Source organism: Symphalangus syndactylus, chromosome 4 (genome assembly GCF_028878055.3).
Source record: "Symphalangus syndactylus isolate Jambi chromosome 4, NHGRI_mSymSyn1-v2.1_pri, whole genome shotgun sequence".
NCBI lineage: Eukaryota > Metazoa > Chordata > Mammalia > Primates > Hylobatidae > Symphalangus > Symphalangus syndactylus.
Genome location: NC_072426.2, coordinates 13,593,679 through 13,606,406, shown reverse-complemented (window position 1 = coordinate 13,606,406; position 12,728 = coordinate 13,593,679). Strand labels below are relative to the sequence as shown.

The 12,728-nt window shown below is 40.3% G+C and overlaps 1 protein-coding gene across 6 annotated transcripts in view; it reads left to right on the top strand.

Moving 5' to 3' along the window:
- Nucleotides 1-12,728, top strand: part of MRAP2 (melanocortin 2 receptor accessory protein 2) — a 104,667-nt gene that overhangs the window by 72,168 nt on the left and 19,771 nt on the right. For all 6 annotated transcript variants that reach the window (XM_063637815.1, XM_055274128.2, XM_063637816.1 and 3 more), the window contains one exon: nucleotides 3,705-3,804. In XM_063637815.1, the coding sequence (XP_063493885.1) occupies nucleotides 3,705-3,804 (100 nt within the window). The remainder of the gene's footprint in view (nucleotides 1-3,704; nucleotides 3,805-12,728) is intronic.

Below are 12,728 nucleotides of genomic sequence, written 5' to 3'. Positions count from 1 at the left end.
TTGACCCTACTGCCTTAGGAACAAAAAGTGATGTGAGGAAAGTATCATGAACCCTCTCTTTCAAGTGAAATATTAACCCTTGTTTTTCATATAACCACAAAATGGAAAGTTCACCATTTATCCTCAAGAGGTGGAGAGGAGGGCGAGTCGGGTGGAGTAGTTAACCTAGTCCTACCCTAGATTGGGAAGGAAAAAAATCATGTCAACTTTCAGCTCTCTTGTTCCATTCCATTCATTAAAGGTTAGGTTAAGGGGGGTTACTTTATTCTGACACATTCCATTTGCAATTCCCCGGGGCAATTGTTCTACCCCTTTACAACAGTAGTCTCCAAGTAGCTCAGTGTCTAGACAGGACAGAGTGTGGTAGCTTGGCTGTGGTGGAAACTCCTTTGGAAGGTTTCTTTTGACTTTCTTAACCATCTAGCCTCATTGGAGCTTTGCTTTGTATAAAGCTTTATTCTGACTTCCCAGAAAAGGATGCTTTTGGGAAGACCAGGGGCTCCACTTTTCCCATCTTACTGTAGCGCCTATGCCCATGAAACTTACATGTGAATAAAACTTAAAGAGAGTTTGGATATTTCTGGGATGAGATGGGGATCTCTGATGTTTCTCGTAAGAGGCTCAGGGTGAGAAAATCCCCTGGGGATGGGTCATAGGGCAGAAGATGAGGTTGGGGGAAATTAGTGGAAATAACTTGAGGAAGCTAAATTTTGTTCAAAGGGGAATGTGAATAAGCAGAGCTACTTAAAGCATATTGCCATGAAAAACATAGATGCCGCATTATTAAGGAAATGTTTGGAAATGCTGTTGGATCATGAGGATTCTCAGATTCTACCCACAGCCTGCCTCTCCCCAACTCTGCCACCACCTGCCTTCTCTGAAGGCCGTAGCCCTCCTATGCTTCACATTATTGCTGCTTTTTGATTAGCTCCCTGGGGGCACTTAGAAGGGCAGAGGGAAGGGGGACTGGGCTGGGTTGAGGGCATGCTTTCCTCCACCTCTGGGAGTCAGTCCACCATTTGCAGTGTGAAAGCTGTCCTTGGCAGAACACCTTCCTAGTACACAGATTTGAAAAATGTCAATCAACATGATTCAGTTCTAAACCGAAAACTTAAATATAGCATTGGTGTATAATTTTAGAATTTGCTTTTGCTATGCAGGCAGTTGATAAAGTACAGTATAGGGAACTGTTATTTATCTGTACAATGTTTCTTCACAGTCCATGTCCAGATAGTTGAGATTTAATTATTTGGTGTTAGTTGTACCTCAGTACATGTGGTGTTTGGTATTTGTCCTTACGTCTTTTTTTTTTTTTTTTTGAGACTGAGTCTTGCTCTGTCACCCAGGCTGGAGTGCTGTGGTGCGATCTCTGCTCACTGCAAGCTCCGCCTCCCGGGTTCATGCCATTCTCCTGCCTCAGCCTCCCGAGTAGCTGGGACTACAGGCGTCTGCCACCATGCCTGGCTATTTTTTTTTTTTTTATTTTTAGTAGAGACGGGGTTTCACTGTCTTAGCCAGGATGGTTTTGATCTCCTGACCTCGTGATCTGCCCGCCTCGGCCTCCCAAAGTGCTGGGATTACAGGCGTGAGCCACTGCGCCTGGCCCTTATGTCTTTTGTTGTTGTTGTTGTTATAAATTAGCTGTATTAGACAAGATTATAGAAGTGGGATTTGAGGAAATTAACACATAAATTTAAATTTAAATTTATGTTAAACAAGTTGTATTAGTTTCCTAGTGCTGTCATAACAAATAACTGGAAATTTATTCTCTCACAATTCTGGAGGCCAAAATTCTAAGATCAAGGTTTCCCTTATGTCTTTTTTTATACCTCATTTCTACTATATTAAAAGGCAAAGTATACAATTTCTATTTCTTTGGCACTTAAGGTTAGACACATTAGTTTTTCAGAGTGCTGAACACACATTGTTAACCTCTAGGCAACAGTATACGTGGGATGAAAGTATGAATTATGCAGAGTAAATTGTTAATCTGATTTCTTCACTTTGGAAAAAGTGCTACATATACATAATTTAATTAGAATAAAGCTTTGCATTTAAACACATTTAATATTTAAGCTCCAATCACTTATTTTTAGAAGATTGCTAAGCATCCTCATTGTATTTCCACATAGATAAGCTTCTTAGTATAGGCCAAAAAATGTAGAATGATTCAACTCTGTTGTGTCCTAGATTTGAGGCTTTACTGTGCAAGTACCAAGTTCTGTAGACAATCCAATCTAACCTTGGTCCTAGAGATAAAGAATTGTGATTGTTATCCAAGATAGGACCAAGGAGAGCCCTGTTTAGGGAAGTACAGACAAAATGTTATTGGGTTCAAAGGAGGGAGAGGACACATCAATTATGGAAATTAGTTGAGGCTTAGTAGATACTGTAGTGGATGGACTCGGAAGGATGGATACACTTTCATTAGCTCCGCGTTGGGAAAAGTCGTTCCAGCCAGGTATTGGTAAGAGCCCTGGTAAGGTGTGGCTGTGAGGAAGCTGTGGCTAAGGTAAATACGGGGACACAGTGTCCCCTAGTTTGATTGGAAACACATGGCTTTTAAAGTGAGGTAAATTGGGAGAAAATGACAATTCTAATGACGGTAGCCAGCACCTGTGGTGTACTGTTTTCTCAGATGTCAGACCTTGTATAAAGTGCTTTACGTATGGAATCTCTTTTAATCTGGAAAAGTGGGTCAGTTCTGTTTTTGTTGGAGAGCTTTTCATGAAAGGGCAGTATCATCAGGGCTGTGATTAAAGCAGGTTTGTACAGAAATAAAGCACGGGGAAAGGCAGAAGGCAGAGAGAGCACTCAAGAGGCCATCTGTATGTTCTCTGCAAGAATTAATGAAAGCCTGAATTATCCATGGTGAACGTAAGTGAGAATGCAAAGTTGCTACCTAATTGAGCTGCTAACCAATTGAGTTGTTAAACTAAAATTTGGCCCAAGAAGGCCTCCATATTTGCATACTTGCATTCTTAGGTATGAGCTGTGACCTAGCTTACTAGGTAAGCAAACTGAAAACCTAGCGAATGCTTCTGTAACAGTAGCTCAGTCTCAGCTAATCACAGCAGCTGCACTTTAGGCACTCCCAGGCAGACAGCTGTTCAAATGGTGTTCAAATCCAGCTGTTTCCGTACCTTGCTTCTTTTTTCTGTACATCATTTTCCTTTTTCTGTCCCTAAATCTTAACCAACCATGAGGCAGCCCAGAGTCTCTCTGAATCTATTCTGATTCTGGGAGCTTCCCAGTTCAAGAATTTTGTTTTCCTTGCACAGTTAAGACCTGTTAAATTTAATTTGTCTAAAGTTTTTCTTTTAACAGTAGGAATCCAAATGCACTTAAAACTTGAGTTGGTAGTCTGCTAAAAATTTTATTTTCTAACTCAAAACACATTAGTGGAATCTTGGGGTCCCAGATAACCTATGCTCTGGTCTAGGTTCCTTCCTTGAGATGTGGAAAGCATGAGTCAATGAGGCCTAAATCCCTTCATGCTATCTGGGACAGAAACCTGGAGGCGGAGCAGACTCCTCCCTCCTCCTCATCCTTTACATCTTATCAATCTCCAGCCAACTGCGGATCAGACTGTTGATTTCCTTTCATGTTTCATGTACCAAAGCCTCTCCAAGAAGCTCTGATTCTTGAATGTTCAAGTTTTAAACTACTGTGAAATACTAATCCCAGTATTAACTGTCTTTCAGATTCCATTGTGATTGGATTTTGGGTTGGTCTTGCAGTCTTCGTGATTTTTATGTTTTTTGTGCTGACCTTGCTGACCAAGACAGGAGCCCCACACCAAGAGTAAGTTTGGGCTGTTCCTAAATGTCTCTTAAGGCTCACGGGAGACTGAGGAAATAGAAACTACTACCCAGGGCCGGAGGTGCTTCCAGTGGATGAAGAGAAGGGGGTGGTTATGGATTTGCTGTCTGGACCTAGATGCCCGTGGATGGGATCCAACTGTTCTCCTGGCTTTTTGTTTCTTGCGTCTTGGGCTTATTTTCAAGTGGACTTTTATGAAATTGGGTTTCTTGGTCTTTCCTATAGTCTTAATGCTGATGTGGGCCTGATTTTGACATTGAAATGTTTATTAATTACAATGTATTTTATTCATATTCCCAAAAGGATTTAGATGATTCACCATATTAAAAACAGTGGAAAAGACAATGGCAAAATAGGATGAAAACCAGTTTTAACAATTATTTCAAAAAGCAGAGTAATAGTTGTTCCTGGATACTCAACTCAATTTAACTATTGACAATGATTAATAAACTTAACAGAGTTTTCTTAAAACTAGGATACAAAGGCAAACACTGTGGTTTACATAATTCTCCTAACATGGTAGGACTTGTGATGATGCTAGACTTTGGATTGATGGAGGAAAGTATTACATGAGTGCTTAAAGAACATTGAGAAACATCAAAAAGTATTTGTTCAGTAATAGCTTGTAAAAAATTCAGAAATATCTTAAAGGATTTATATATTTGGTACCAAATTTTTAATAAAAGGGAAAATAGAGAATATTGAATACCTTATTAGTCAGCACCAGCAGGCAACAGTAATTAAAAGAGTTTTTGGCTGGTATGGTGGCTCACGCCTGTAATCCTAGCACTTTGGGAGGCTGAGGCGGGCAGATCACTTGAGTCCAGGAGTTCAAGACCAGCTTCGCTATGGCGAAACCCTGTCTCTATTAAAAATACAAAAAATTAGCCGGTTGTGGTGGAGGGCACCTATAATCCTAGCTACCCGGGAGGCTGAGGCACAAGAATCACTTGAACCTGGGAGGTGGAGGATGCAGTGAGCCAAGGTCACGCCACCGCACTCCAGCCTGGGCAACAGAGCCAGACTCTGTCTAAAAAAAAAAAAAAGAAAAAAGGTTTTTGATAAAGGGGCTGTTCAGAAGTTATGCACAGGGAAGAGGGCAACTATGCAGGCTCATTCAGGACAGCGGGGCTGGCAACACTGAGAAGCAGCCGTCCTAGATCCCAGGAAGCAAGGGGTGGGGCCACAAGTGGAACCCGGGAGTCTGCTGAGAGGAGTTGTGACTTTGGGCTGAGGCACACAGCAAATCCAGTGTGTCCTCTCGGGGAAGGAGCTTCAAAGTTAAGACCAAGACCTCAGTCTTCTCCCTCCTTCCCATTTCTCACCATTGCTCCCCACTGGCTGAACACAACCAGCAGCCAGAGGCTGCATCAATGGCTGGTTTCCCAAGCACACAGCAGGACAGGGGAGGGTGGGAGAGACCTGGGAGAGTGAACGGAAGTTTCACAGGAATCCTGGTATTTTGGTTTGGTTTGGTTTTCTTGTTTGTTTGTTTGTTTGTTTGTTTGTTTGTTTTTTGAGACGGAGTCTCGCTCTGTCGCCCAGGCTGGGTGCAGTGGCGCCATCTCGGCTCACTGCAAGCTCCGCCTCCCGGGTTCCCGCCATTCTCCTGCCTCAGCCTCCCCAGTAGCTGGGACTACAGGCGCCCGCCACCACGCCCGGCTAATTTTTTGTATTTTTAGTAGAGACGGGGTTTCACCATGGTAGCCAGGATGGTCTCGATCTCCTGACCTCGTGATCCGCCCGCCTCGGCCTCCCAAAGTGCTGGGATTACAGGCGTGAGCCACCGCGCCCAGCCGAATCCTGGCATTTTTATATTCAGTATCTCATTTTTGCCTCACAGCCTGGCAGCAGCTCTCTTTCATGGTTGTGCCTCATCACAGCCTCCGGCATCTGTGGTTCACTCTTCAGCCTGCACTTGAACTATAACAAATGCCTGTGCAAAGGGAACAGTTCTTGCTATCACTCAGCTATTTCTAGATATCAGGGGCTAGGAAGAAAAAAATGTAAACACAGCCAGGCGCGGTGGCTTATGCCTGTAATCCCAACAGTTCGGGGGGTCGAAGTGAGAGGATTGCTTGAGCTCAGGAGTTCGAGACCAGCCTGGGCAACATGACAAAACCCTGGCTCTACAAAAAATACAAAAATCAGCCAGGCATGGTCGTGCACACCTGTAGTCCCAGCTACTTAGGAGGCTAAGGTGGGAGGATCACTTGAACCCAGGAAGTCAAGGCTGCAGTGAGCTGTGATTGTGCTGCTGCACTGTAGCCTAAATGACAGAGTAAGACCCTTTTTTTTAAAAAAAAATTTAAACACAAATATTTTAAATGAAAGGAAAATATCATTTTTATTGAAGCATTTGGAGACATATGGCTGAGAATCTATTTAACAGCCACTAAAAAGACACAAGCTTTCCTTTTTCTCTCTTCATGTCATTGTAAATATTCGCACATGCTTCACTTCTATTATATTGGCCCAGGGAATTTGAAAATATGGTGTGGGTTACAAGCGGGTTAAGAAAAGCCTAGAATAAACTCAGATTAAGGCACAACTCATAGAGTGGTCAGGGAATAATAATACCCTGTTAATCTTCCTTTTCCTCAGAGGAACCGATGGAGTTTTGTGGGTTATTGAGATAGATGTGTGTGATATAGAAGACAGGAGATTTTAGGACTAGGAACACTAGCACAAAATAGAATGTGACTTCCTGTGATGGTTAATTTTATGTGTTAACAATTCTAGATGTTTCTGTGAAGGTATTTCTTAGTTGAGAGTACCATTTATCAGTACTCTTTGGGTTAAGCAGATTACTCTCCATTCTGTGAGTGGGCCTCATCCAGTCAGTTGAAGGCCTTAATAGAACAAAGACTGACCTCCTCAAGCCAAAAGGGGTTCTACCAGGACACTGTCTTTGGACTGTCTTCACCCTGCCAGCCCACTCTACATATTTTGGACTTGCTGACCCCCAAAGTTACATGATGCAATTCCTTAAAATAAAACTCTCTCTTTATACACACACACACACACACACACACACACACACACACACACACACACACACTGTGTTGGTTCTGTTTTCTCTGGAGATCCCTGACTAATCTTCACTTCCGTGTGGTGTCATGGCAACCCTGGGTACTTGAGACTTGCCTTTTAGCCTTCCAGTCAGCAGTTCCCTTTTGCCCCTAGACAGTCTGTCTTTGATGGTTGTTCTGAACAATGCTCAATCACAGAACAGGGGTCATTGTAACCCTGAATTCTTCTAACAAGGTTAAGGAAAAATAACTTTTTTTAACATTTAAGAAGATAATGGATCTTCCCTCAGGGCCACATTTTAAATGCTTCTGTACACAGGCTGACACAGTATAAGATATGGCATTTGGTTGCAGTATATCATAATAGAAAACTGAAAGAATCAGAACATGTGGAAAAACATTGAAATAAATCTGTATAAAGGCTTTTAGGTCTTAACAGACTTGACATTTGTTTGGCAGGAATTTCCTTCTTAGGTGGACATTTTTTTTTCCATATAGCCAACGTTAATAGAAAACAACTAATTTTAAGTTTGCCTGTGATAATTAGGGGGTGAGGGGAAGGATAATACAACATTGAAAATAATAAGAGCCATTTTTTTGATGCCAGGGTCAACTAATTACTTTATATCTCACCAAGTCCTCACAGGAAGATGAAGTAAATTCCATGTGTTCCCATATTACAGATAAGAAAGATGAGGCTGAGACACTTGCCTGAGGCTTCACAAGTTAAAGAAAAAATGTAGAGTCAAACCTCAAACTAAAGTCTCTTCGGTGCTGAAGTTCCTGTCATTAACCACTACACTCAACTATCTCAGATTGGCAATTTTTAATCTCTTCCTTCTATTGAACCGAAAGTGTTAGCAAGCAACCAGATTTGTTATTTTTTCCATAAGTTATTGGGGTACAGGTGGTACTTGGTTACATAAGGAAGTTCCTTAGTGGTGATTTGTGAAATATTGGTGCACCCATCACCCAAGCAGTATATACTATACCATATTTGTAGTCTTTTCTCCCTCACCCCCACCTTTTCTTCCCCGCCTCAAGTCCCCACAGTCCACTGTTTCATTCTTCTGCCTTTGTATCCTCATAGTTTAGCTCCCACATATCAGTGAGAACATATGATGTTTGCTTTTCAATTTCTGAATTACTTCACTTAGAATAAGGCTCCAATCCCATCCAGATTGCTGCAAATACTGTTAATTCATTCCTTTTTATGGCTGAGTAGTGTCCCACCGTATATATCACAGTTTCTTTATCCACTTGTTGATTGATGGGCATTTGGGTTGGTTCGACGATTTTGGAATTGTGAATTGTGCTGCTATAAGCATGTGTCTGCAAGCATCTTTTTCGTATAATGACTTCTTTTCTTCTGGGTAGATACCTAGTAGTGGGATTGCTGGATCAAATGGTAGATCTACTTTTAGTTCTTTAAGAAATCTCCACACTGTTTCCCATAGTGGCTGTACTAGTTTACATTCTACACCAGCAGTGTAGAAGTGTTCCCTGATCACCACATCCGTGCCAACATCTACTGGTTTTTCATTTTTTGATTATGGCCATTCTTGCAGGAGTAAGGTGATATCGCATTGTGGCTTTGATTTGCATTTCCCTGATCACTAGTGATGTTAAGCATTTTTTCATATATCTGTTGGCCATTTGTATATCTTCTTTTGAGAATTGTTTATTCATGTTTTTAGCCCACTTTTGGATGGAATTGTTTTTTTTTTTTTCTTACTGATTTGTTTGAGTTCTTTGTAGATTCTGGATATTAGTCCTTTGTCAGATGTATGTATTGTGAAGATTTTCTCCCACTTTGTGGGTTGTCTGTTCTGCTGACTGTTCCTTTTGCTATGCAAAAGCTTTTTAGTTTAATTAAGTTCCAGCTATTTATCTTTGTTTATATTGCATTTGCTTTTGGGTTCTTGCTCATGAAATCCTTGCCTAAGCCAATGTCTAGAAGCGTTTTTCCAATGTTATCTTCTAGAATTTTTACAGTTTCAGGTCTTAAATTTAAGTCCTTAATCCATCTTGAGTTGATTTTTGTGTAAGGTGAGAGATAAGGATCCAGTTTCATTCTTCTACCTGTGGCTAGCCTATTATCCCAGCGCCATTTGTTGAAAAGAGTGTCCTTTCCCCACTTTATGTTTTTGTTTGCTTTTTTGAAGATCAGTTGACTGTAAGTGGGTTTATTTCTGGGTTCTCTGTTCTGTTCCATTGGCCTATGTGCCTATTTATATACCAGTACCACACTGTTTTGATGACTATGGTCTTATAGTATAGTTTGAAACCAGGTAGTATGATCCCTCCAGATTTGTTCCTTTTGCTTAGTGTTGCTTTGGCTATGCGAGCTCTTTTTTTGTTCCATATGAATTTTAGAATTATTTTTGCTAATTCTGTGAAGAATGATGGTGGTATTTTGATGGAGATTGCATTGAATTTGTAGATTGCATTTGGCAGTATAGTCATTTTTACAATATTGATTTTATCCATCCATGAGCATGGGATGTGTTTTCATGTGTTTGTTTTATCTGTGATTTCTTTCAGCAGTGTTTTGTAGTTTTCCTTGGAGAGGTCTTTTGACCTTAGGTTATTCCTAAGTTTGTTTTTTTGTTTTGTGTGTGTGTGTGTGTGTGTGTTTGCAGATATTGTAAAAGTGGATTAAGTTCTTGATTATCGCTGTTGGTGTATAGAAGAGCTACTGATTTGTGTACATTAATCTTGTATCTGGAAACTTTGCTGAATTCTTTTTTTTTTTTTTTTTTTTTTTGAGACGGAGTCTCACTCTGTCACCCAGGCTGGAGTTCAGTGGCATGATCTCGGTTCACTGCAACCTCTGCCTCCTGTGTTCTAGCAATTCTCCTGCCTCAGCCTCCTGGGTTCTAGCAATTCTGCCTCAGCCTCCTGAGTAACTGGGACTACAGGCGTACACTATCATGCCTGGCTAATTTTAGTAGAGACATGGTTTCATTGTGTTGCCCAGGCTAGTCTCGAACTCCTGAGCTCAGGCAATCCACCCACCTCAGCCTCCCAAAGTGCTAGGATTACAGGCATGAGCCACTGCGCCCGGCCTGCTGAATTCTTTTATCAGTTCTAGGAGCTTTCTGGAGGAGCCTTTAGGGTTTGCTGATGATCATATCGTCAGCAAACACTGACAGTGTGACTTCCTCGTTACTGATTTGGATGCCCTTTATTTCTTTCTCTTGTCTGATAGCTCTGGCTAGGACTTCCAGTACTATGTTGAAGAGGAGTGGTGAGAGTAGGCATCCTTGTCTTGTTCCAGTTCTTGGAGGGAACTTTTCAGCTTTTCCCCACTCAGTATTATGTTGGCTGTGGGTTTGTCATAGATGGCTTTTGTTACATTGTATGCCCCTTGTATGCCAATTTTGCTGAGTTTTAATCATAAAGAGATGCTGGATTTTGTCAAATGCACTTTCTGCATCTATTGAGATGATCATGTATTTTTGTTTTTTATTCTGTTAATGTGGTGTATCACATTTGTTGACTTGCATATGTTAAACCATCGCTGCATCCCTGGTATGAAACCCACTTGATCATGGTGGATTATCTTTTTGATATGTTGTTGGACTCAGCTAGTATTTTGTTAAGGATTTTAGCATCTATGTTCATCAAGGATTTCGGTCTGTAGTTTTCTTTTTTGGTTATGTCCTTTCCTGGTTTTAGTATTGGGGTGATGCAGGCTTCGTAGAATAAATTAAGGAGGGTTCCTTCTTTCTCCATCTTGTGGAATAGTGTCAAAAGGATTGGTACCAATTCTTCTTTGAATGTCTGGTAGACTTCTGCTGTGAATCTGTCTGGTCCTGGACTTTTTTTATTGGTAATTTTTAAATTACCATTTTAATCTCACTGCTTGTTATTGTTCTGTTCAGGATATCTAGTTCTTCCTGATTTAAGCTAGGAGGGTTGTATTTTTCCAGGAATTTATCCATCTCTTCTAGGTTTTCTAGTTTATGTGCGTAAAGGTTCATAGTAGCCTTGAATGATCTTTTGTATTTCAGTGGTGTCATTTGTAATAACTTCTGTTTCATTTTTTAATGAGGTTATTTGGATTTTCTCTCTTCTTGGTTAATCTTGCTAATGGTTTATCAATTTTATTTATCTTTTCAAAGAGCTAGCTTTATGTTTCATTTATCTTTTGTATTTTTTTTGCTTCAATTTCATTTCGTTCTGCTCTGATGATCTTGGCTATTACCTTTCTTCTGCTGGGTTTGGGTTTGGTTTGTTCTTTTTTCTCTAGTTCCTTGAGATGTGACCTTAGACTGTCAGTTTGTGCTCTTTCAGTCTTTTCGGTGTAGGTGTTTAGGGTTATGAACTTTCCTCTTAGCACTGCCTTTGCTGTATCCCAGAAGTTTTGATAGGTTATGTCATTATTGTGTTTCAGTTTGAAGAATTTTAAATTTCTATCTTGATTTCATTTTTGATCCAGTGCTCATTCAAGAGCAGGTGATTTAATTTCCATGTATTTGCATGGTTTTGAAGGTTCCTTTTGGAGTTGATTTCTAGTGTTATTCTACTGTGATCTGAAAGAGTGCCTGATATAATTTCAGTTTTCTTAAATTTATTGAGGCTTGTCTTATGACCTATCATAAGGTCTATCTTGGAGACAGTTCCATCCACTGTTGAATAGAATGTGTATTCTGTGGTTGTTGGATGAAATGTTCTGAATCTATCTGTAAAGTCCATTTGTTTAAATCCATTGTTTAAATCCATTGCTTCTTTGTTGGCTTTCTGTCTGATGACCTGCCTAGTGTTCTCCATGGAGGATTGAAGTCCCCCACTTAGTTCTATAAGTAATTGTTTTATAAATTTGGGAGCTCCAGTGTTAGGTGCATATATGTTTAGGATTGTGATATTTTCCTGTTGGACAAGGCCTTTACCATTACATAATATCCCTCTTTGTCTCTTTTAACTGCTGTTGCTTTAAAGTTTGTTTTGTCTGATACAAGAATAGCTACCCCTGCTTGCTTTTGGTGTCCATTTGCATGAAATGCCTTTTTCCACCCCTTTACTTTAAGTTTATGTGAGTCCTTATATGTTAGGCGAGTCTCCTGAAGACAGCAGGTAGTTGGTTGGTGGGTTCTTATCCATTCTGTGGTTCTGTATTTTTTTAAGTGGAGTGTTTGGGCCATTTACATTCAATGTTAGTATTGAAATAAGAGGTACCATTGCATTCATGGTGCTCTTTGTTGCCTGTGTACTTTGGTTTTATTGTTTTTGCTTTTTAACTTGTATTTTTGTTTCATAGGTCCTGTGTGATTTATGCTTTAAAGAGGTTCTGTTTTGATGTGTTTCCAGGATTTGTTTCAAGACTTAAAGCTCCTTTTAGCAGTTCTTGTAGTGGTAGCTCGGTAGTGGCGAATTCTCTCAGCATTTGTTTGTCTGAAAAAGACTGTATCTTTCCTTCATATATGATGCTTAGTTTCACTGGAGAAATAATTCTTGGCTGATAATTGTTTGGTTTGAAGAGGCTGAAGATAGGGCCCCAGTCTCTTCTAGCTAGTAGTTTTCTGCTGAGAAATCTGTTGTTAATCTGATAGGTTTTTCCTTTATAGGTTACCTGATGCTTCTGTCTCACAGCTCTTAAGATTCTTTCCTTTGTCTTAACTTTGGATAACCTGATGACAGTGTGTCTAGGCAATGGTCTTTTTGCAATGAATTTCCTAGGTGTTCTTTGTGCTTCCTGTATTTGGATATCTAGGTCTCTAGCAAGGCTGGGGAAGTTTTCCTTGATTATTTCCCCAAATATGTTTTCCAAGCTTTTAGAATCCTCTTCTTCCTCAGGAACACCAATTATCCTTAGGTTTGATTGTTTAACATAATCCCAGACTTCTTGGAGGCTTCTTTCATATTTTCTTA